The sequence below is a fragment of the Dreissena polymorpha genome, chromosome 3 (genome assembly GCF_020536995.1).
Source record: "Dreissena polymorpha isolate Duluth1 chromosome 3, UMN_Dpol_1.0, whole genome shotgun sequence".
Lineage (NCBI taxonomy): Eukaryota > Metazoa > Mollusca > Bivalvia > Myida > Dreissenidae > Dreissena > Dreissena polymorpha.
Genome location: NC_068357.1, coordinates 35,803,868 through 35,825,672, shown reverse-complemented (window position 1 = coordinate 35,825,672; position 21,805 = coordinate 35,803,868). Strand labels below are relative to the sequence as shown.

Below are 21,805 nucleotides of genomic sequence, written 5' to 3'. Positions count from 1 at the left end.
TACATTTAATTGAAAAAAGGTAACAATTATTTTTCGTCTTAGTAAAACCATTTGAAAAATATCATATGCAACTCAACATGTATGTACATCTGACTGCTTGATTCTTAAATTATTACTTAAAGTTGAGTATATGTTAATCTCAAAACAGGCTTTTAAATTTGATCTGTGCTCTGGGACAATTGGGCTTAATGCCTGTATGTAGTGTCATCACAGACTGCACAGACGGTTAATCAGGGACTACACTTTCCGCTGTTATGGTATTTTTTTATTGTCCCCTACCGGTTTGTGCTCTGTGCCTCTGTGAGTCTGTCTGTCTGTCACACTTTTCCGGATCCTGCGATAACTTTAAAAAATCTTCATATTTTTTCATGAAACTTGAAACATGGATAGATGGCAATATGGACATAATGCACGTCATTTCATTTTGTTCCTACGTCAAAAATTCTGGTTGCTATGGCAACAAATAGACTAGAAATACTACTGAAAAAGGTGGTTTTCTGGATCCTGAGATATTTTAAAAAGTTCTTCATATTTTTTCATGAAACTTGAAACATGGATAGATGGCAATATGGACATTATGCACGTCATTTCATTTTGTTCCTACATCAAAAATTCTTGTTGCTATGGCAACAAATATATATAAAAAATCTGACAATGGTGGAATTTCTGACAATGGTGGAGCCGGTAGGGGACATATATTGCTTGGCAATCGTCTTGTTTAAAAGAAGTCTCTAGTTAGTGAAAATCCAGTTTAGACGGAAAGTGTCGTCCCAGATTTGCCTATGCTAATTGCACTGGTTAATCAGGAACGATACTATATTCACATGCATAAAGCCAAATGTTCTCAGAGGTAGTCTCATTGTTATTTGGTCAACTTAAAGCTTATTTCTCTTCCAGCAGAAAGCGTGGAAAGTCTATTGAGGATTCTCAAAGTGAAATGTTTACACTCGGACAAAATACCAAATTTTGTTATATCAATATCAATGAATGTTAGAACCCTTTACCACCTAGACGCGCACTTTGACTTGTTATTAGTCCCTTAGAAAATCAAATGGAAATTTAGATTTCTTACTATATTTAAGTTTTAAATGCTTAATTTCCAGCCATAAGGTATTGATGAGCAGCAAACAGCATAAAACCTTTACAGACTGTGAGTTACTCGCAGCTGTTCTGATTTTCTGCTGCTTGCATATAGCCATTTTTGATGGTTCATGTGATGATGTTCTTATACTGCTGGTCCCATTCAATCGCTATTCCTTCTATGGGTGTTGTTCCTTATATTTCAGGTGATCAAGGGACTTCTGAAGTTTTGGCCAAAGACTTGTAGTCAGAAAGAGGTATGTATGACTCTGTTGTTGTAAGTCAAAATGGATGAAGTGAAGTATTTGAAAACTTATTGTTAACATTGCAAATCTCACTATTCAGCTGGTGTTGAAGGTGTTGTCATTCAACCTGTTGCAAGTTTCACAACAAATTTGACCATGAATTGCATAAGGACCTTAAGCTCAGTCAAGTCTTTTATGACATTTCTGCTTAAGATGCACTCATTGAATGTATTGTACTCATCATCCCTCTACATATAATATTTAGACTTGTTCACTTTAGTGTATTGTGTGTTATGTGCAGACTTGTGTATATTTGAGCCTCATTTCGAGTAAACTGGGTTTAATTCATTTGCATAAAGTGCCGTCCTAGAATTGCCTGTTCAGTCCGCTCAGGCTAATTAGGGAAGACACTTTCCGCTTTTATGGATTTTTTTTGTTTAAATTAATTCTCTTGAAGATTTTGCAGTAAAGGCGAAAAGTGTTGTCCCTAATAAGACTGTGCGCATTTCGTTAAGCCCAGTTTTCCCAGGACAAGACTCATTGTTTTCTGTGCAGGTTATGTTCCTGGGAGAAATAGAAGAGATTCTGGATGTAATAGAGCCCACACAGTTCCAGAAAATCATGGAGCCACTCTTCAGGCAGATAGCACGCTGTGTCTCCAGTCCACACTTTCAGGTTGGTCCCCATAAATTTCCATTGGTTCTCAATAACATATTTCTCACTTTCAGTTTGGTCCCAAAAACACAGTCTTATTCTGTGCCTAAATTAGACAGATCGGTGTTTCTGGTTGCTCTCATTAATTCAGAGTTTCAAACAAATAGAGATGTTGATATTTTTGGGACAATTTATTACTTTGGTGTTGACGTTCAACTCTGACTTATTGTTCAACCCATCTCCCCCCCCCCCCACACACACACACGTCCAAAGTGTGGAGTTCTTCTTCAAAGGCAGTGAATGAATTGCTGGAATTGCTCCATGGTAACCCCATTTTATATTCTTGGCCTCTGCCCAGATCACAGAACAGCAACTATGTTACCCAGCTGTAGCTTATTAACCCACCCCACTTCTCCCCCCACATATTGACTTTTCCTAAGACAGTGAATACAATTGTTAAAATAGCCCCATGCACACCCGATATATATTCTGTTCCAGGTTGCAGAGCGTGCGCTGTACTATTGGAACAACGACTATGTGACCCAGCTGATTGAGGAGAACTCGAGCGTGGTGCTGCCCATCATGTTCCCTGCGCTCTACAAGATCTCCAAGGAACACTGGAACCAGACCATCGTGGCCCTCGTCTACAACGTCCTCAAGACCTTCATGGAGATGAACAGCAAGCTGTTTGACGATCTGACTGCTAACTACAAGTCTGAACGGCAAAAGTGAGTCAAAGTGTTTACAGAAGGGGAAGATGAGCTTCTGGGAAACTGGGCTTAATGCATGTGCCTAAACTAGATTTTTTGAGAAAAGAGACTTCTTTGAATGAAAAATACCATCAAAGCAGAAAGCTCTTAATTAATTAGCTTAGACGTGCATTAAGCCCAGTTTTCCCAGAGCAAGACTCAGATTTATCAGATGTTTATAGCAAAGGTGACATATTACAATACTTCTTGTGGATGAACAGTCTGCAAAATTTAGGTAACAAAGATCAAATTTTTAATGTTTTAAGTCCACAAAGGGGTAAATTATCGGAATCTTGTCCAGATATGTCGGCGAGTTTCTTGTAGTACACACTAACTATTTACAGTTGACAGACTATTGGCAATATTGATTGGTTACTTATTATCCTCCCCCCCCCCCTTCAAAGAAGAGAGGTATTTTGTTCTGTCTGTCTGTCTGTCTGTCTGTCTGTCTGTCTGTCTGTCTGTCTGTCTGTCTGTCTGTCTGTCTGTCTGTCTGTCTGTCTGTCTGTCTGTCTGTCTGTCTGTCTGTCTGTGTCTGTCTGTCTGTCTGTCTGTGTCTGTCTGTCTGTCTGTCAGTTTGTTGGTAGACCAGTTCGTTTCCAATCATGAATGAATTGACCAATTGGCTTGATACTTCACATGTGCATTGGCCTTGCCAGTAGATGACCCCCATTGCAATTCAGGTCACTAGGTCAAGGTCATTGTCAAACTAAGAGTTAAAAATGTTCCCGATCAATAACTTGTGAACGGAGGTACCGATTCGCTTGATACTTCCCATGTGCATTGAAATTTGGGTCACTTGGTAAAAGGTTAAGGTCACAGTCACAATAAGTGTGAAAATCATTTCTGATCTATAACTCGTCAACAAATTGACTGATTGGCTTGATACTTCACCTGTGTATTGGCCTTTGACAGTAGATGACCTTTAGTTATAATACTATAATATTCTCAACTATTCACTATAGCGATGATTTAACACATAGTGCATAATTCGGTGTCAACTAAAATCTTATTTAAATCACATTAATATGGTAAGAGTTACTCAAAGAGTCAGTTTTAACTGCAAAAAGTCCTGTGAAAGATAAGTGTAACTGTTGGGGATGTTGGTTTTGTTGCAAAATAAGTGTAACAGTGTAGGATAATGGTTTGTTGCAAGATAAGTATAACTGTGAGGATGTTGTTTTGTGCAAGATAAGTGTAACTGTATAGAATGTTGGTTTGTTGTAAGATAAGTGTAACTGTGTGGGATGTTGGTTTGTTGCAAGATAAGTGGAACTGTGAGGGATGTTCATTTGAGGCAAGATAAGTGTAACTGAGAGATGTTAGTTTGTTGCAAGATAAATGGAACTGTGTGGGATGTTGGTTTGTTGCAAGATAAGTGGAACTGTGTTGGATGTTGGTTTGTAAGTAGGTAACTGTAACTATGAGGGATGTTGGTTTGTTGCAAGAGAAGTGAATCTGTGTGGGATGTTGGTTTGTTGCAAGATAAGTGGAACTGTGTGGAATGTTTATTTGTTGCAAGATAAGTGGAACGGGATGTTGGTTTGTTGCAAGATAAGTGGAACTGTGTGGGATGTTTGTTTGCTGCAAGGTAAGTGGAACTGTGTGGGATGTTTGTTTACTGAAAGGTAAGTGAAACTGTGTGGGATGTTTGTTTGCTGCAAGGTAAGTGGAACTGTGTAGGATGTCTTGTTTGCTGCAAGGTAAGTGGAACTGTGTGGGATGTTGGTTTGTTGCAAGATAAGTGGAACTGTGTGGGATGTTGGTTTGTTGCAAGATAAGTGTAAATGTTTGGGATGTTTGTTGCAGGGAGAAGAAGAAGGAAAAGGACCGAGAAGATCTGTGGAAGAAATTGGAGACTCTTGAAGTGAAGTCTGGAAATAAAAACAAGCTTCTCAACAATGTGTCCTAATGGGGCACCTACGGGCTGCCAACAGATACGTGGCCACAGACAAACGTTTTCATGACTCCTACAGCGGTATAGAAAAGGGAAAAGCTTTATCTACAAATATCTGCTTGTTTCGACGTATAGTGGACTGTAGTATGCAGATTTCAGATTTTTTTATTATGGCTTTGTAATGAACTTTTTTACAAGTGTGACATTATACATCGGTATTTAACTTCGAAACTTTTGTTACAGCTAATCTACTGGGTGGAATTAAGTGTCTGATGACTGGAACATGGCGTCAGGTGATTAAGATTGTGCATCAGTTGGCTGTCACTGAGTGATGTTTATTTATTCCAATTGAGTACAACAGATGTATCTTTGTACATACCGGGCATAATGGTTTGTAGACGAATAAATGAAAAAGTAAAATCTCTACATAATTTATTGTAATACTAGGCCTTATAGAATTGTAAATGGTGTGATTTTGGTGTTATAAGAAAATGAAAGATAGTTATGGAACAATTAGCCGTCAGCTTGTTTGATTTGTTACATCAATTATTGTCAATCCTTTGAATTACTGACTGCTTTTGCTTCCCTAAAAAGGGTAATTCTCTGACAGCATAATGCGTGGAGCTATGTTTGTGGAAACAATTCCTGAGTAAGCCGAGGTTGATTTCTGCACTTCAGTTCTGTACTATTGATCTGTGACAAGTGCAGTGTAATTCCTGTAATGCATTCAGACTCATCTAGGGGTATTTATTTTTGCTGTGGTGCGTATATATTTAAGGTTGCTGGTGAGACTATGGTATCTTTAATGAGCTTGATAAACGTATACAACAGTCTCATAGGTCAGCATATGTGTGAAGCATATCACAGGGCTGTGGCTATTGAATGAGTAGTTAAATAATGTGTTTTATATATAAGCCATGCTCTGGAAAACATGGTTTAGTGAATTTGCATAAAGTGTAGTCCTTAATTGGCTTGTGTAGTCTGCAGAGGCTAATCAGGGACCACACTTTCCTATTTTTATGGTATTTTTTGGTTTAGAGAAAGTCTTTTTATGGGAAAATCCATTTTAGACCTAAGTGTTGTCCCTGACTAGCCTCTGCGGACTGCCATGCTTATCTTTGACAACACTGAACACATGCATAAGCCCAGTTTTCCATGAACCGGACTCGTATTATGTGATTTGATGTTGTTGTGTAGCCGGCATCCCATTTATTGTGCTTTTATATGTTCCATTAGAGGAAAATGTGTGAGCTAATTGACTTATTGTTTGGGCATTTTGTCCAATGCAGTATCTTAAGTACATTGAAACTGTTACACTATCACATATGTATGGCTGAATGTTCAAACACTTTGCTGCATTTTATGTTAAACTTTACAAGCCTCATTTGCTCAACTGCATGTTAAATTACTTATAATAAATTGTACACAATTTTAAATTATGTAGTTTAATGTTTTTAAGAGAAAAGATGTAAGAAATTCCCTGTTTAGGAAATTGGCAAATACAAGTGCATGCTTCTATGTATTTTGCTTTGTTACAATGACCTTAAGAATTTGTATGATTTCTACTTGAGTTTGGTAATTATGTGGTTACGTTCTACTAATTCTCCTTCCATGTCTGCTTTGTCTAAGTACATTATGCATTACATCCTGTGTTCCACTGAAGTTGACTGCAGCGTTGTTAGTGAAATCATTGTTTAGTTTTCCGTCCATATTGTCAATATTAATCGTGTGTTTACATGTTTGTTCACTGCACACATTATCCTTCAAATCTTCAACAAAACAGTGCTGATAAAATATGAAATTAATGCCTTTTTGTTTGAAGGAACACTACAGGTAAACACATGCTTTTCACAGTGTAACAATTGTTTTTCTCATTCTTGCTTAATATCATTAACTTGTGGCAATAACCCCATCTGTGTGGCAAAGTTCATTTCACTTGTGAGACATTGGTATAGCCTCCTGTCAACAAGCTCAATGTGCATATATGAGCCGATCAGGACAAATGAATGCATATGGGCGCCCACAGGCTAATCTGAGACTGCAGACTGCACAGGCTTATCTGGGATTTAACTTTACACACAAGCCGTAACTCTTTAAGTGCTGGAACTGAATTTTGAAGGCCTTTGCAAACAGTTTGGATCCAGATGAGACGCCACAGAACGTGGCGTCTCATCAGGATCCAAACTGTTTGCTATTCTGATAGGTTTCTTTTAAAAAATCTGTGAAAATGCTAATTTTAGAAATTCAGCAGACGACATTTTTGCAGACGACAAATTTCCCAGCATGCAAAGGGTTAATCCCTGATTGACCCAGAGCATGGCTCACATATAGTGGATCTTGTTGGAATTTCTGCTATAAACTCTTGTGATCATAGTCATAATTTGACATGCTTAGGTTATCGCATATCTTATAAATCCACATTTAAACAGATAATGTTTGTGTTATTTTTATACAAGCTTTGAATTCAAAGAATGCTATTGAATCTGTCCACATTCATAATTATTAATTGTATGACTATTAGGCATTTATAGAACACATAAGATGATTTTAATAAAACATTTTTGTTTAATTAGGTTGATTTTATCAGTATCCCTTATTCTCAAAGTATCGGCCCTCCTCATAGTATCGTGACTTTAAAGAAAGAAAACAAAGTAATGGAAAGTTAGTGTTTTTTCAATGTTTAAAAGTTGTATTTTATTTGATGGTTATCCATGACTATTGTGACTGTCATTCTCATGATTTCTGGTGTTTATTGGAAAGTAGGTCATGCTTATTCCAGGGTGATGCTATGATTTTTTTAATTTGATAACACACAACTATGTTAAATTGTTTATGGATAAATAGTAGCTTTATCAGATGTTTTATATGCTGCTTATTTGTGAATAAAATGTAAACATATTTTAAGAATAATGAGCAATATTTTCTTTTTTCAATTAAGATACTATTTTTAGAACAAGAACATGGGCATAGTAACAAATCTTAGCCAACAATCAGAAGGGCCGCTACATGTATTATGAGAACCATTGTACATGATACAGATTACTATAGGGAGCTAAGTCTAGCCAGTATTTTGACAAAACAATGTCGATTTAAATGCAGTTTTAGTTGTTCTGTCCAAAAAAACACATTTAACTATATATTGACATAACACATGCGTGTTTTGTATTTGTTCACTTCCAAAATTAGTACATATTCATTAAGAGGGCTGATACTACGGATAGACATGCTAGAATCCACAAAGTAATTTGTATCCAATATATACTAAGCTTTTTTAAACCCTTAGTGGAAATTTTCTTCAAACACTTAAGAATACATGAAATATGTTTTTGGAGTCAAAATATACCACTTTTTCTGCCATGACTAATTCTTAAGTTTTCAAAGTGGAATTGTTTACATTTGGGTTACGTGTTATGTTGTACAGACAGTAAGCAGATTTGTTCATTCATTATACACTGTAAATTGTGGCTGTAATTCAAAAAGAGGCATATTTAATGTAATGTATTCTTGTTTGATGGTACATGTTAAATGAAAGCTGAAATATCTTTTTGTAAATGGATTTTCTTAAATTTTGCAACTATGTTTGAGGAACATGTACTGGTACTCCATTTACTGGTATATTTATGTTTTATAAGCCGTGTGGTTCATTTAGGCACTGCAAAATGTTATGCACAATTATAATAATAGAAAATGTTTTGACGCTTACTTACTCAAAACAAGTTGATTTGTTAAATGTATAATATATAAAGGAAAGGTTTTGGATGTTTTTATGATGTGTTTTGGTGTATGTATTATTGTAAAATATCATAAGAAGCAACATTCTTTGAGAGTGTTTTGTGAATATAAAAATGTGTTTTTTACAAAACTGTTTAAATGCATAGAACTGACTCACAGATTACATTTACAATGTTGGTTCTGATGAATTGATTTCTTTTGCATATTAAAAAAAGTTTGAGAAATGCTGAAACGAAACTGAAGATTGTTATTAAAAAAGGGATATGTTTTGTTATGGCTTAATTTTTTTTTAATTCAAAGACAGGTCTTGTTTGTTACAAACAAAACCACATTTAATAAAATTGCATCAATTGTTTGTTACATTATTTTTTCCATAAATTGTGTAGTCATTTTTGTAAAAGGCTGATTTAACAAAATCAAGTTACTGTTAACATTGATTGGTTGATGTGTGATTAAGTCATAATTGATTGATAAATTTATGAATATTTTAGCGTGCAATGTTGTAAATGTTGTTCTTGTTGCTAATAGCTTTATGTAGGCAAGGACAATGACAATGATCCCAGTTAAAATCACTTAAAAGAAGAAAATATGCAGTCTTTTACTCATACATAGAGGACAATATCTAGACCCTATATAGCATGTCATTTTCATTGATTGATCACATGTGCACATACCCTTAAAATAAAGTTGTTAGATAACCCATTATTGTATAAAACTTTTAAAAACTTGTATATTCAGCTGAGGTTGTTATGTTTTTTTGTTATGTAATTTTACCCAGATTAATGTGAATGCAAGCCTAAGTATACATGATGCACAATGTTGTGCACATTACATTACATAGAGTTCACTTTATTAGATATGCCAAAGGAAGTTTACACATATAAGTATTATTGATTATTCTCCCACCTCTGTACATGAAGCTTATAACTCAATCAATTTATTGTACGGATATGCATCAGTTGAGAAAAGAAATGGACAATACTGTGATTGGATCAGAGCAAATAATGGCCAACTTAAAAATGGTTTTCTATGTGTTTAAATAAGTTAATAATGAAGTATTCACAGCATATGAGCAGCATTGTGCGAAAATAGGTAGGAGCTGCCCTGTCCTCACGCAAGGCTGCTTAGTCTCATAACTACCCATCTGTGCACAAGAATGCAGAGAATATCTCGATCTACACTTAAAGAACATTTATTAAGACCAATGTTGGCACAGTGACGCTCATATACGAGCCTTGTTCTGAGAAAACTGGGCTTAATGCATGTGTGTAAAGTGTCATCCATGATTAGCCTGTACAGTCTGCACAGGCTAATCAGGGACAACACTTTTTGCCTAAACTTGATTTTCTGTAATTGACTTCCTTGAAACAAAAAATACCATGAAAGCGGAAAGTGTAGTTCGTGTGCGGACCGCACAGGGTAATCTGGGACGATCCTTTGTGCACATGTATTTAAGCCCAGATTTCTCAGAAAGCGGCTCATATGATCGATGTCAGAATGTGCCGGATCAGCTGATGTGCACATCAGACTGATTGTATCTTATTGTTTACACATGTATTATATGTATAGGTAAGAACTATTTACTTAGGTTTGTTATTCAAATATGAGAGTCTTTCTGAGAAAACTGGGCTTAATGCATGTGTGTAAATTGTCATCAGAGATTAGCCTGTGCAGTCCACACAGGCTTATAATGGATGACACCATTCGCCAAGACAGGAGTTTTGTTTAGAGTAGAAATCTTTTAAACAAAAAAAAGAAAAGAAAAAAAGCTGAAAGTGCCGTTTCTGATAAGCCTGTGCAGACTGTACAGGCTAATCTGGGGTGACTCTTCAGCCACATGAATTAAGCAATGTTTTCCCAGAACGCAACTCATGTTTTGGACAGATTTAGTTCTGCTGCCTGCAGGCTTTAAAGCATGTCTAAATATCCCCAGTTGCCTCGGCCTTGTTGGGCCAACGATCAGATAGGAAACATTGATCTTGCGTCTCTTGTTTTGTTGTTTATTCTACTTCCTTAAGTATATTACTGAGGCATCATATAATTTGCTGCAGTATTTATTGTTACCAACATTAAAATATGTGTAGCTAAATGATCTTTCAAACTTGTTTTTAGAGGAAGTCCTTAAGTTTTGTGAATCTATATCATTCTAGGGGACATGCATTGTTTTGTGAAATGAGTAGTTGTTTTGAGATTTATTTGCTTGTACAAATGTACATGTCTGTTTTACCCCATATGTAGTGATTGAATGTTGAGGATTCACACTGGTGTAGTTATATTTTGCTGTAATGTTACATTCATAATCTTAGTGAAGGAATGACATAATTTAAATACAAAATAAATCATTTTATCCAGCTATGTCTTATGGTTGTTTCTTGGTGACCTGTTTGAAGAGCCGCTGCCCTATGAGTGATACATTTCTACACCTGGGTATCTGAAATTCCTATTTACTAAGCACTGCTATGGGTATGATCATGCATATTTGTACACACCAAAAACATGACGAAAGAACATTCAACAAATGCTTCGTCATAACAAACAAACCTTTCAAATAACAATGTGTTTCTATAACCATGTGTACATGTGATCATGTTGATTTTGATGAATCAGTCGCGTAGTGTGCAATTTCATTTTCACTGGACAACGTGCAGTGTCATATAAACAGTGCAGTCTAGGTTCTATGATTTCTTTATAGCTGTGAGCACATGTCCATACTAGTTTTGTACCATCCTTAATGTTGGTTGTATTAGTAGAAACATATTTGGTCAGTTTAAAGGTGTGACCCATAATAACACGTGTCTTGTTAGCTCACCTGATTGCTCAGGTGAGCTTTTGTGACCGGTCTTTGTCAATCATCCTTCCGTCCGTCGTCCGTCCATCCACATTTGTTCGTAAACACTCTAGAGGCCACATTTATTGTCGGATCTTTATGAAACTTGGTCAGAAGATTTGTCCCAATGATATCTCGATCGAGTTCGAAACTGGGTCATGCTGGGTCAAAAACTAGGCCACTAGGTCAAAAAAAGAGAAAAACCTTGTAAACAGTGTAGAAGTCACATTTCATGCCCAATCTTCATGTAACTTTGTCAAAATGTTTGCCTTAATGATATGTTGGTTGAGTTCAAAAGTGGTTCCGGTCCGTTGAAAAACATGGCCGCCAGTGGGTGGGGCAGTTTTCCTTATTTGGCTATAGAGAAACCTTGTAAACACTAGAAGTCACAATTTTTGCCCAATCATCATGAAAGTTGGTAAAAACATTGGTTTTATTGATATCTCGGACGAGTTCGAAAATGGTCCAGATCGGTGAAAAAACATGGACGCCAGTGGGCGGGGCATTTTTCTCTGTATGTATATAGTGAAAACATGTGAACTCTCTAGAAGTCACATTTTTGGCCCAATTTTCATGAAATTTGGTCAGAACATTTGTTTCCTTGATACAAGAGTTGAGTTCGAAAATGGTTCCGGTCAGTTGAATAACATGGCTGCCGGGGGGATGGGGTGGGCATTTTTCTCTATATGTATATAGTGAAAACATGTGAACACTCTAGAAGTCACATTTTTGGCCCAATTTTCATGAAATTTGGTCAAAATGTTTGCCTTAATAATATGTTGGTTGAGTTCAAAAGTGGTTCCGGTCCGTTGAAAAACATGGCCGCCAGTGGGCGGGGCAGTTTTCCTTATTTGGCTATAGAGAAACCTTGTAAACACTCTAGAAGTCACAATTTTTGCCCAATCATCATGAAAGTTGGTCAAAACATTGGTTTTATTGATATCTCTGACGAGATTGAAAATGGTCCAGATAGGTGAAAAAGCATGGACGCCAGTGGGCGGGGCATTTTTCTCCATATGTATATAGTGAAAACATGTGAACACTTTAGAAGTCTCATTTTTGGCCCAATTTTCATGAAATTTGGTCAGAACATTTGTTTCCTTGATACAAGAGTTGAGATTGAAAATGGTTCCGGTCAGTTGAATAACATGGCTGCCGGGGGGGCAGTTTTATTATATTTATATAGTAAAAAAAGCTTGTGAACATTCTAGAAGTCACATTATTTGCCCAATCATCATGAAACTTGGTGAAAAGATTGGTTTTATATATATCTCAGATGAGTTCGCAAATGGTCCCGATCGGTAAAAAAACATGGCCACCAGGGGGGTGGGGCAGTTTTCCTTATGTGACTAGAGAGAAACCTTGTGATCGAACACTAGAAGTCACATTTTTTGCCTAATCATCGTGAAACTTAGTCAATACATTGGTTTTATTGATTTCTCGGACAATTTGAAAAATTGCTCAGATCGCCGAAACACACTTGTTAGCTCACCTGATTGCTCAGGTGAGGTTTTAGGATTGGTCTTTGTCCGCCATCCGTCCGTCCACATTTGGTTTATAAACACTCTAGCATTCACATTTCTCAAGCATTCTTTATCAAATATGCTGAAAGATTTCAGTCAAGTTTGATAATGAGCAAAATCACATTAATGCCATAATTATTATCCCCCGCCATAGGCGGAGGGATATTGTTTTGGCGTTGTCCGTCCGTCCGTCCGGCACTTGTGTCCGGAGCCATATCTTGGATGTGCTTTGGCAGATTTCATTGAAACTTGGTATGAGTATATATATGGATAAGAGGATGATGCACGCCAAATGGCATTGTACACCATCGAATAATAACAGAGTTTTGGCCCTTTGTATTTTGAAAAAATGCTTTTTGTGTGTGTCTGGAGCCATATCTTGTGTCCAGAAGTATAATGGCGGGGGATATCAATTCAACGAATTTGCTTGTTGCCCTTAGATTGTCCAACTTTTCATTATATTATACAAAATCCTTGTAAACACTCTGAGTCAGGGTTCCCGGCCAACCTGGAAATCGGGGAAAACCTGGAAAAAGACTTTCACTTTTTCCAGTCAGGGAAAAGTAAGGGAATTTGGGAAAAGTTTGTAAAATCAGCGAAAAATCAGGGAATTTTGTTTGGTCAGACTTTCCCGACTTGTGTCGAAAAGTCCATACAATTAAAACGGCTAATTGATTCATCTGCATGGCTATGGTGGCTTTGTAGTATACATGTAGCTTAGTGTACTACATGTATTAGTAAATACCTACTTCTTTCTCTCTGTTTATATAACAGCTGTGATGCACCTGTATATATTTATTGAGGTTGTCTAAAACAAGAAATAGGTCGAAATTATGATCCTGGAATTCTTATTTTCCATCAGGGAAAAATCAGGGAAATATCAGGGAATTTTGTTCATACAAAAAGCTGGGAACCCTGACTCTAGAGGTCACAATTTTGTTTCAGATCTTATGAATCATGGTCATATTTATTTTTGTAAGCAAAGTTTGATGTTTGGTTAGGGTTAAGGGGGTCAACTCAAAATATAGGTAACCAGGTCAAATCTTACAAAAATAAAAACACTCCATGTGCCAGAGTTTTGGTTCAATAATGATGAAACTTGACCAGGATTTTTGTCTAGACAATATCTAAGTAAAGTTTGACATTTGGTAAAGATTGAATGAACTGACTCCTCTCAGGTGAGCGAACTAGGGCCATCTTGGCCCTCTTCTTTTTTCATATGATTCTGATCAAACATGTATTATACTTTCGGTCAGCTGTGGAAGAGAGCATGTAACATCCTGCATTATTAAATTTAATAACTTCTTTTTTATTGTGGATGCCATAAATAATGTGTAAACATCATGGAATCCAAAATTACTGTCTTATTGATCATTAAGGCTATTCATTGTGATTATTTGAAAAAGTGAAAGCAGAAAAGAGAGATCCACCAAGATATTCAATTGACGTTAAATGCACAACCTTCATGATGCTATTTGATTTGTGTTTGCAAAACAGACAAAGAGACATATTTCTGCCCACAATTGTCACAGCCAAAAATCCTTACTTTAAAGGGACTGTCCAACAGATTAAAGCGTCGTTCGACGCGAATCGATATTTTGGGAAACTACGAGGATTACTTATATAGATAAAAAATACCTCCGCATTTGACGTGAGCGTGGATGGTCGAGTGGTAAAGTCGGGAGACATTTTACTCCAAGCTTCCATGACTCTAGGGGTCAGTGGTTCGAGCCCTGTGGAGGTTAACGTTTTTCTTCTTTTTTAAAATTGTATTCTTATTTTTTACTGGAGATTTCTAGTTAAAATGTTTAAATTTATCAAAATAAAGCAGTTAATGACAAGCTTTAATACATGCCACAATCTGTTGGACGGCCCCTTTAAATCTACATATATACAACTCATTGTAGTCTGAACGTTTGAGAAAGCGAAACCCAGTAGATAAGAATGAGTTAAAAAACAAATTCGGGAACTACCGAGGGATAAGTGCAGTGCTTAAGTAATTGTTTTACGTTGATCTTGATTTAATCGTTAGATAGAGCTATCATGAGAAATGCTCAAATAAAACTGCTGCAAAAGAAATGTAACCTACCGCCACGCAAGTTGAGTGTTTTGTAGCCTTTCAACATAACTTCCTGCAAAGATGGCAGACAATGCTGTAGAAAATTCTGCAATGTCTACGGCTGCAACAGGTGGGTTATGCGGCATACTGCATTTCACATAGAGATTATCATTTGACTTATAAGTAACATAATATATTTATAACTTGACATACGTAGTTTTCGTAGTTTGACATTCGCTATAAACTAAAATCAGTTACTGAGTTAGTTCATAATTGTTTCGAGATTTAGTACACTAATATAATTCGCTAATAAAATTACAAGTCACATCTCCACAAGACCACGTTGCTGTTATGTATTCATTTTCTTTTGGAGGCCTTGTTTACTTAGTATGGAATTTCGTATTGAACAATGTGTTGATTTTAGAATATTGTATACATGGCAAGGAGTCTACTTTTTGTTTTAAACTTCCTGTACAATTCTCTTAATATGGAGTGTCTCCTGATTTGGATATTTTTGTTTACATTACAATCATGGCTCGTATCATGGGCTCTGAGTATTCTGTTTCAATTAAATTACTTCACTTAAAAATAAAAACAGACACAAACAAAATGAAGAAAAAATAAGTACAGTTGGTCAACCAGTTCCAGATAATCAGCAGTTCTGATAAATTTGTATTTAATTTTCCATAATGCCCCAATAAAAACAAAATGATAAGTGTCTAAGGTAAACATTAGGTAAAGGAATAAATAAATTAAGTTTTAGCAAGAAAGCTTTTGTATTATGCTTACAGGGGAGATACATGCGGCATTAAGTTAACCGGAACTGATTGAATGAGTTTGAGATTAAAATGTGCATATGGACATAGAAGGCTTTATTATTTTCAAATAAACTTTTTGCTGATTGAAAACAAATGCCATGACAATTTTTTGAAATACTAATTCTGTAAGTTGAATTATTTTTTATAATTTTCCAAAGGGTGAACTTTAATTGGCTATTTTTTGATAAAAAACTGCATATGCCATCTGGCCTAACCTGTTATCATACAAAATAAATTTTACCCTTTATTTTTACATCTTCTCACATTGATACTAAATCCTGAAAGAAATTATTGTGTCAAAAGAATAAATGTTTTTTGCTGGGTGATTCTAAACTAGTTGACTGACTGTATACTAACGTTCAAATAAAAATTAAAGTTGAAAAAAATACTTAATTGATGAATTATGGACTCCTTTGCAAAGATACAAAACTTTTCTGCTGATATCCATCTAAATGTTATTCATATATAATGTTTATATTTGGTGTCAAGTAGTTAATAAACCATACTGTTCACTGATGCATATGAGACGCCATATTCATATTCTCGCTGTAAGTAGGTCAACAGGCTTTAGGTCACTAAATCACAGTTAACACATGATAGCTGCTAATAAGCTTAAACTTTATGAATAATAACATTAATTATTAAAGATTAAATTTGATTTTAACATGAACATTAACAGTTTAACAATGGTTTGAATTGCACAACAGTCATAATTCTACTCCTCTGGACAATGGATGCAAGTAAAAGGTGCTTTCTCTTCTGAGCACTTAAACATGTGTGCAGTGTGTCAGATGTACCTAATGTTTACAAACATCATATTGTTCCAATTCGATCAACTTTACATAAGGAAAGTCTATGAGTTGTGGTTGAAATTTTTGTCTTCATGTGCAACACAAGTCATAATAGACAATAGTCTCACCTTTAAGACCCAACCTTTATGATCATTCAGGTTCATTCAACAGTATTAAATTAAGTGGCCTATTACCCGGTACTGTCTAAGGCCTTATCTTTAAATAGTGATGTTTAATCTAAGTCATATTGGCAGACCTTGTAAAATTTACATATGAATGAGATCGGAAAAGTATGAGCAGACGATATGTAACAAGTTGAAAAAAGATAAAGTATTTAAAAATTAAATGGGAATATTGTTTAATTTGGTGAAAAACGTATTTCTCATGTATAACAATCACAACTTACCAAACTATTGCTCATGATAACTGAAAATACTGTTTTCTGATGGTGAAAGAAATTGGTTTACCAAATCTGACAGGTAAATAACTTGTGGCAGCGCAATCAAAAAACTGCAGAAATTGGGATACAGCGAGAATACATATGCCGAATAAAATTTGCATTTCAAATTCTTACTTCAATCGAAATAAGCCAAATTTATCCCTATTTCATTTAATTTTTTTGGTTCTCTTCATTAAACTTCCACATACATTGCTAAGTGAAGCAGACAACTGTGCTAGTGTGAACACAACACTTTTCTGTATTTGTTTTTATCATTTATTTTAAAGAAAGTACTTTTACTTTCTCCCGATTCTCAGAAAAAGTTTCATTAAACAATCTAGAATAAGAACTGTGTGCACACATCACGAAAATAGGTGACATAAAGATAAACACATGTTCATTTGGTAAACCCCGTCCGGATTGGATGCTATTTTTAACAAACCTTTTTATATAAAAATATATGCTGAAATTGATTTCAACAATGGGGAAGGTTTTTGTTTTTGCAATACTTGAGCTCTTTTACGTGTCAATGTTACTCAAAAGAAAAATGGCCGTTTAACAAAAACCTAGTAAATAGAAGTTGTAAAAAACTTAAATTCCTGTTTCAGTTTGTATAAATATGTTTAGTGATTGGAATTTTTTAAGCGTTGTCGGCCTAATGCCTATTGCATTAGGTACTCTTCCTATTCGGATGTGATGTTTTGATTCAATGTAAACAACACGTGTAGTGGATGTTATTGCAGGTGTGTATAGGTAAACATGCTGTAAATAAACTATTTGACATGGATTTCACAGGAAATAAATAAATCTTTGAAGGCAAATTGTAAATTGCTTATTATTGTTTCCTATTTTAATTTCGTTAGAGCTAAAACAAGTAGCTTACGCATATAATATTGGAAATTAGGGTACACAAGTACACAGGTATTGGGTGCGTGGCCAAGTCACTTAAACACTATCAATATGTCATAAAACAACTTTTTTCATAAAAAAAATCTGATATAATATATATAAACATAGGTAGGTATCTCTTGACACAGGAAAATCACCTACATCAACATTTTAATGCCATTAAGTGCCTAAATGGCGGTCGATTTTCGTAAACTATGTACCATTTTGTTGGGAAAGGATGCCTCGTGACGAAAAATGACCACGAACGGCTACTTGCCAACATTAACTATAAGAAAAACTTCTCGAACTCGTAGAAATCTAGGTCGGCTTCGATCTGACCGAATGTTAAGTGCCAATTTTTACAAGAGTAAAAGTATCGAAATATCCCAGCTACCGAACATATTCCGCATTAGTACAATAGACAAATACGAGTTTATCAACTTTAAACACAGATTTTTCCTTTTGCTTGCGTTATTACGTCAAAATCGATGTAATTCGGGAATTGTTTATCGGCAATTTCGAGTCAAGCTTTATGTCGATTAGACGCTCTAAGTTAAATACGGTTCTCGGTTTCAGTTTTTCGGTAATTCTGAGGCGCAGAACCAAAATTTGAATAAATAGCGTAAGGTGAAGGACGGATCATCATACACGATTGAAATAAACATTCAAACATAACGATTATATTAGTGTTTGGTGTGGACAATAAGACAAATCTGTGTTGTTAGTTGATAAACTCGTATTTGTTTATTGTACTAATGCGGAATACATGCGGTAGCTAGGGTATTTCGATACTTTTACTCTTGTAAAAATTGGCACTGAACGTTCGGTCAGATCGAAGCTGACCTAGCATTTCTACGAGTTCAAGAAGTGATAAGGTGACTTGGCCACGCGCCCAATACCTGTGCACAAGTATTCCTGAATTGAAAATTCAGTCAATAATTATTGGGGTACCCATTTTGGAAATTCAGCGACAGGATTACCCCTGATTATAGTGATATGAAAATCTCGCACAGGGTGTCACTGTGCTTGAAGTCCCTTGGGGGGAAAAGCTCTGACCTGTTTGCTTAAGATAACCCTTATCAATAAGCTACATGTACCAGAGTCGTGAAAGTGACATATTTAAAGCTATATTTATGTTAAGCTTTAAATCAATAATTTTGACAAATTTGGAGGATATCATTGTTTTCATAGCAATGTACAATGAAGGTACATGTATAAACAGCCCTTCAGATGGGAAATTAATTTTTTGTAGGTATGTATGATTACATGATATATTCTACCTTTTTAGCTCATCTATTTTGAAAGAAAATTATGAGCTGTTGTCATCACCTTGGCGTCGGCGTCGGCGTCCGGTTAAGTTTTGTGTTTAGGTCCACTTTTCTCATAAAGTATCAAAGCTATTGCATTCAAACTTGGTACACTTACTTACTATCATGAGGGGACTGGGCAGGCAAAGTAAGATAACTCTGGCGTGCATTTTGACAGAATTATGTGCCCTTTTTCTACTTAGAAAATTGAAAATTTGGTTAAGTTTCAGGTGTTTTTCAGCACTGTCTGCGCCTCCGGAAAACAGAGGCACTCTCAAAGCAAACGGACCCGATCCCAAACAGAAATTATAAAAAAAATCCCAATTAAAAAAAAAACAAAAAAAAACAAACTTTTTTTAAGAATGAAGTGTCTTATAACTTGTGTGACTAACCAGTGTTTGTTTTGGTCAAAAATATCTGCTATAAGGTTTTGACTGTACAGTTCTTATCTCAGAGTGTAACTGTAACTGAAAAACAAAACTGCAATACTTGAATAAACGTTGAACATGCCAAATATTGCATCTGTTTATAAAAAGAAGACAAAATAACAAATAAAAACCAATTTATTTGTTAAACCACTTAATTATTTAAGCATGATAAATTCACATTTTTTCCAAAATGAGCAGTTTCATCGAAGCAAAAATTCCCAAATTGGCAAATTTTGTCGATAAAAATTCCCAATTTGGCCAGACTCCTTTTCCCAAAATAGGCAGAAAAAAACCCTGAGTTTTGTGTCTTGGTCCACTTTATTCCTAAAGTATCATAGATATTGCTTTCATACTTGGAACACTCGCAAACTACCGGTATCATAAGGGGACAGTTAAGGACAAGTTGCATAACTCTGGTTGTCATTTTTTGGAATTATGGCCCTTTTTTGACTTAGTAACTTTGAATATATGATTACATTTTGTGTTTAGATCCACTTTACTTCTAAAGTATCAAGGCTATTGCTTTCAAACTTATAATGCTTTCATGCTATCATCAGGGTACTGTACCTGGCAAGTTGAATTTTACCTTGACCTTTGAATGACCTAGACTCTCTAGGTAAAATTATTAAATTGTGCTAAAAGTGCCATAACTTCTTTATTTATGATTAGATTTGATTGATTCTTTGACAAAACAACTCAATTTTTATGCCCCTGATAGGGTGGCATATAGCAGTTCAACTGTCCGTCAGTATGTCAGTCAGTCTGTCCGTCCGTCCGAAAAAACTTTAACATTGGCCATAACTTTTTCAATATTGAAGATAGCAACTTGATATTTTTCATGCATGTGTATCTCATGGAGCTGCACATTTTGAGTGGTGAAAGGTCAAGGTCAAGGTCATCCTTCAAGGTCAAATGTCAAATTTATGGCGTCTGTCCGTCCGAAAACTTTAACATTGGCCATAACTTTTTCAATATTGAAGATAGCAACTTGATATTAAGCATGCATGTGTATCTCATGGAGCTGAACATTTTGAGTGGTGAAAGGTGAAGGTCAAGGTCATCCTTCAAGGTCAGATGTCAAATATATGGCGTCTGTCCGTCCGAAAACTTTAACATTGGCCATAACTTTTTTAATATTGATGATAGCAACTTGATATTTGGCATGCATGTGTATCTCATGAAGCTGCACATTTTGAGTGGTAGAAGTAAAAGGTCAAGGTCATCCTAGAAGGTCAAAAAAAATAAATTCAAAGCGGCGTTCTCATGAAGCTGCACATTTTGAGTAGTGGAAGTTCAAGGTCAAGGCCATCTTTCAAGGTCAAAGGTAAAAAAAAACATTTTTTTTTTCAAAGAGGCGCACTACTTTACTCTTGTTTTTTTTTTCAAACATGGTTAAAAGACACAAATATTTATTTTTATTGTTTTATTAGCATAGGTGCGTTTACGCACCTATGCTTATGGTATATACCACATTTCAAAAATCCACATCGCTCGGTTACCCATTTTGAAGCCTTACCTGATCAAAAATCAGACGAAATATCTATTTAATTTAGTATATGGTCATTCTTACAAAAAAAAATTGGAAACGTTTTTCTAACGTTTTCTTCCAAGAATATTGCTGACACCGTTTTTAGTGAATTTTTCTAAGACCGTTTTATGTCAAAAAATCTTCTTATAACCTAAAACAAATTTCGTTCGTAAAACAATTCTATCTGCACTATAAATCTCAATCTCCTACGCAGTGGCCTCCCTTATACTAGAAGTTCCTGACCGGGCGAAGCAAGGGAAGTAACTGCTTTGAGGAGTTTCTATAAAAATCTGCATTCAGAAATCTGTATTCAGAACTCAATCTGTTGTGCACGTCTGCATCTAACGCTTACCACAAGTTTTACGACAAATTCTTGACGCAGACGAATAGGGTAGCGTCTATTTTCATTTGTGAAAAGATACAGATCTGTCCGTGCTTAAATTTTGAAAGGCTTGGGTAATTATTTTTCATAAGCGTTTCAAACACTGATGTAAATGGAAAGATTATCTATTTAAATAGTCGGTAATTGTTTGAAATTATTGATTTGAGAAATTCGCGGATGGCGATATCGAACTACATTATACCACGTGACGCCATTCTTCCCTGTATCTTGCACCTATGCTTTTAACGCCATCGGCGCTCTCGTTTTTTAAATACCTTCCAACCATCCCACCCAAGAATCTCCCCCCCCCCCCCCCCCCTTCAATTTTTTTTAATATTTTTTTTTGCATTTGTTTTGCATTTTTAACCAGGTTTTCCGAAGGAAAAAACTGGCTATTAGATTGGCGAATGCGGGCGGGCTGGCTGGCTGGCTGGTGGGCTGGCGGGCGGGCGGAACAA

At 35.7% G+C, this 21,805-nt stretch overlaps 2 protein-coding genes across 4 annotated transcripts in view; both read left to right on the top strand.

Moving 5' to 3' along the window:
• LOC127873678 (serine/threonine-protein phosphatase 2A 56 kDa regulatory subunit epsilon isoform-like) overlaps positions 1-10,709 on the top strand; it is a 48,619-nt gene extending 37,910 nt beyond the window's left edge. For 2 of the 3 annotated variants that reach the window (XM_052417610.1, XM_052417609.1), the window contains 4 exons: positions 1,287-1,337; positions 1,881-2,000; positions 2,478-2,707; positions 4,538-10,709. In XM_052417610.1, the coding sequence (XP_052273570.1) occupies positions 1,287-1,337; positions 1,881-2,000; positions 2,478-2,707; positions 4,538-4,640 (504 nt within the window). In that variant the 3' untranslated portion in view covers positions 4,641-10,709. The remainder of the gene's footprint in view (positions 1-1,286; positions 1,338-1,880; positions 2,001-2,477; positions 2,708-4,537) is intronic. The other variant, XR_008046322.1, reaches the window with a different exon arrangement.
• Positions 10,710-14,763: 4,054 nt separating this feature from the next.
• LOC127873677 (pre-mRNA-processing factor 39-like) overlaps positions 14,764-21,805 on the top strand; it is a 39,077-nt gene continuing 32,035 nt past the window's right edge. The window contains exon 1 of the mRNA XM_052417608.1: positions 14,764-14,896. Within this exon, the coding sequence (XP_052273568.1) occupies positions 14,848-14,896 (49 nt within the window). The 5' untranslated portion in view covers positions 14,764-14,847. The remainder of the gene's footprint in view (positions 14,897-21,805) is intronic.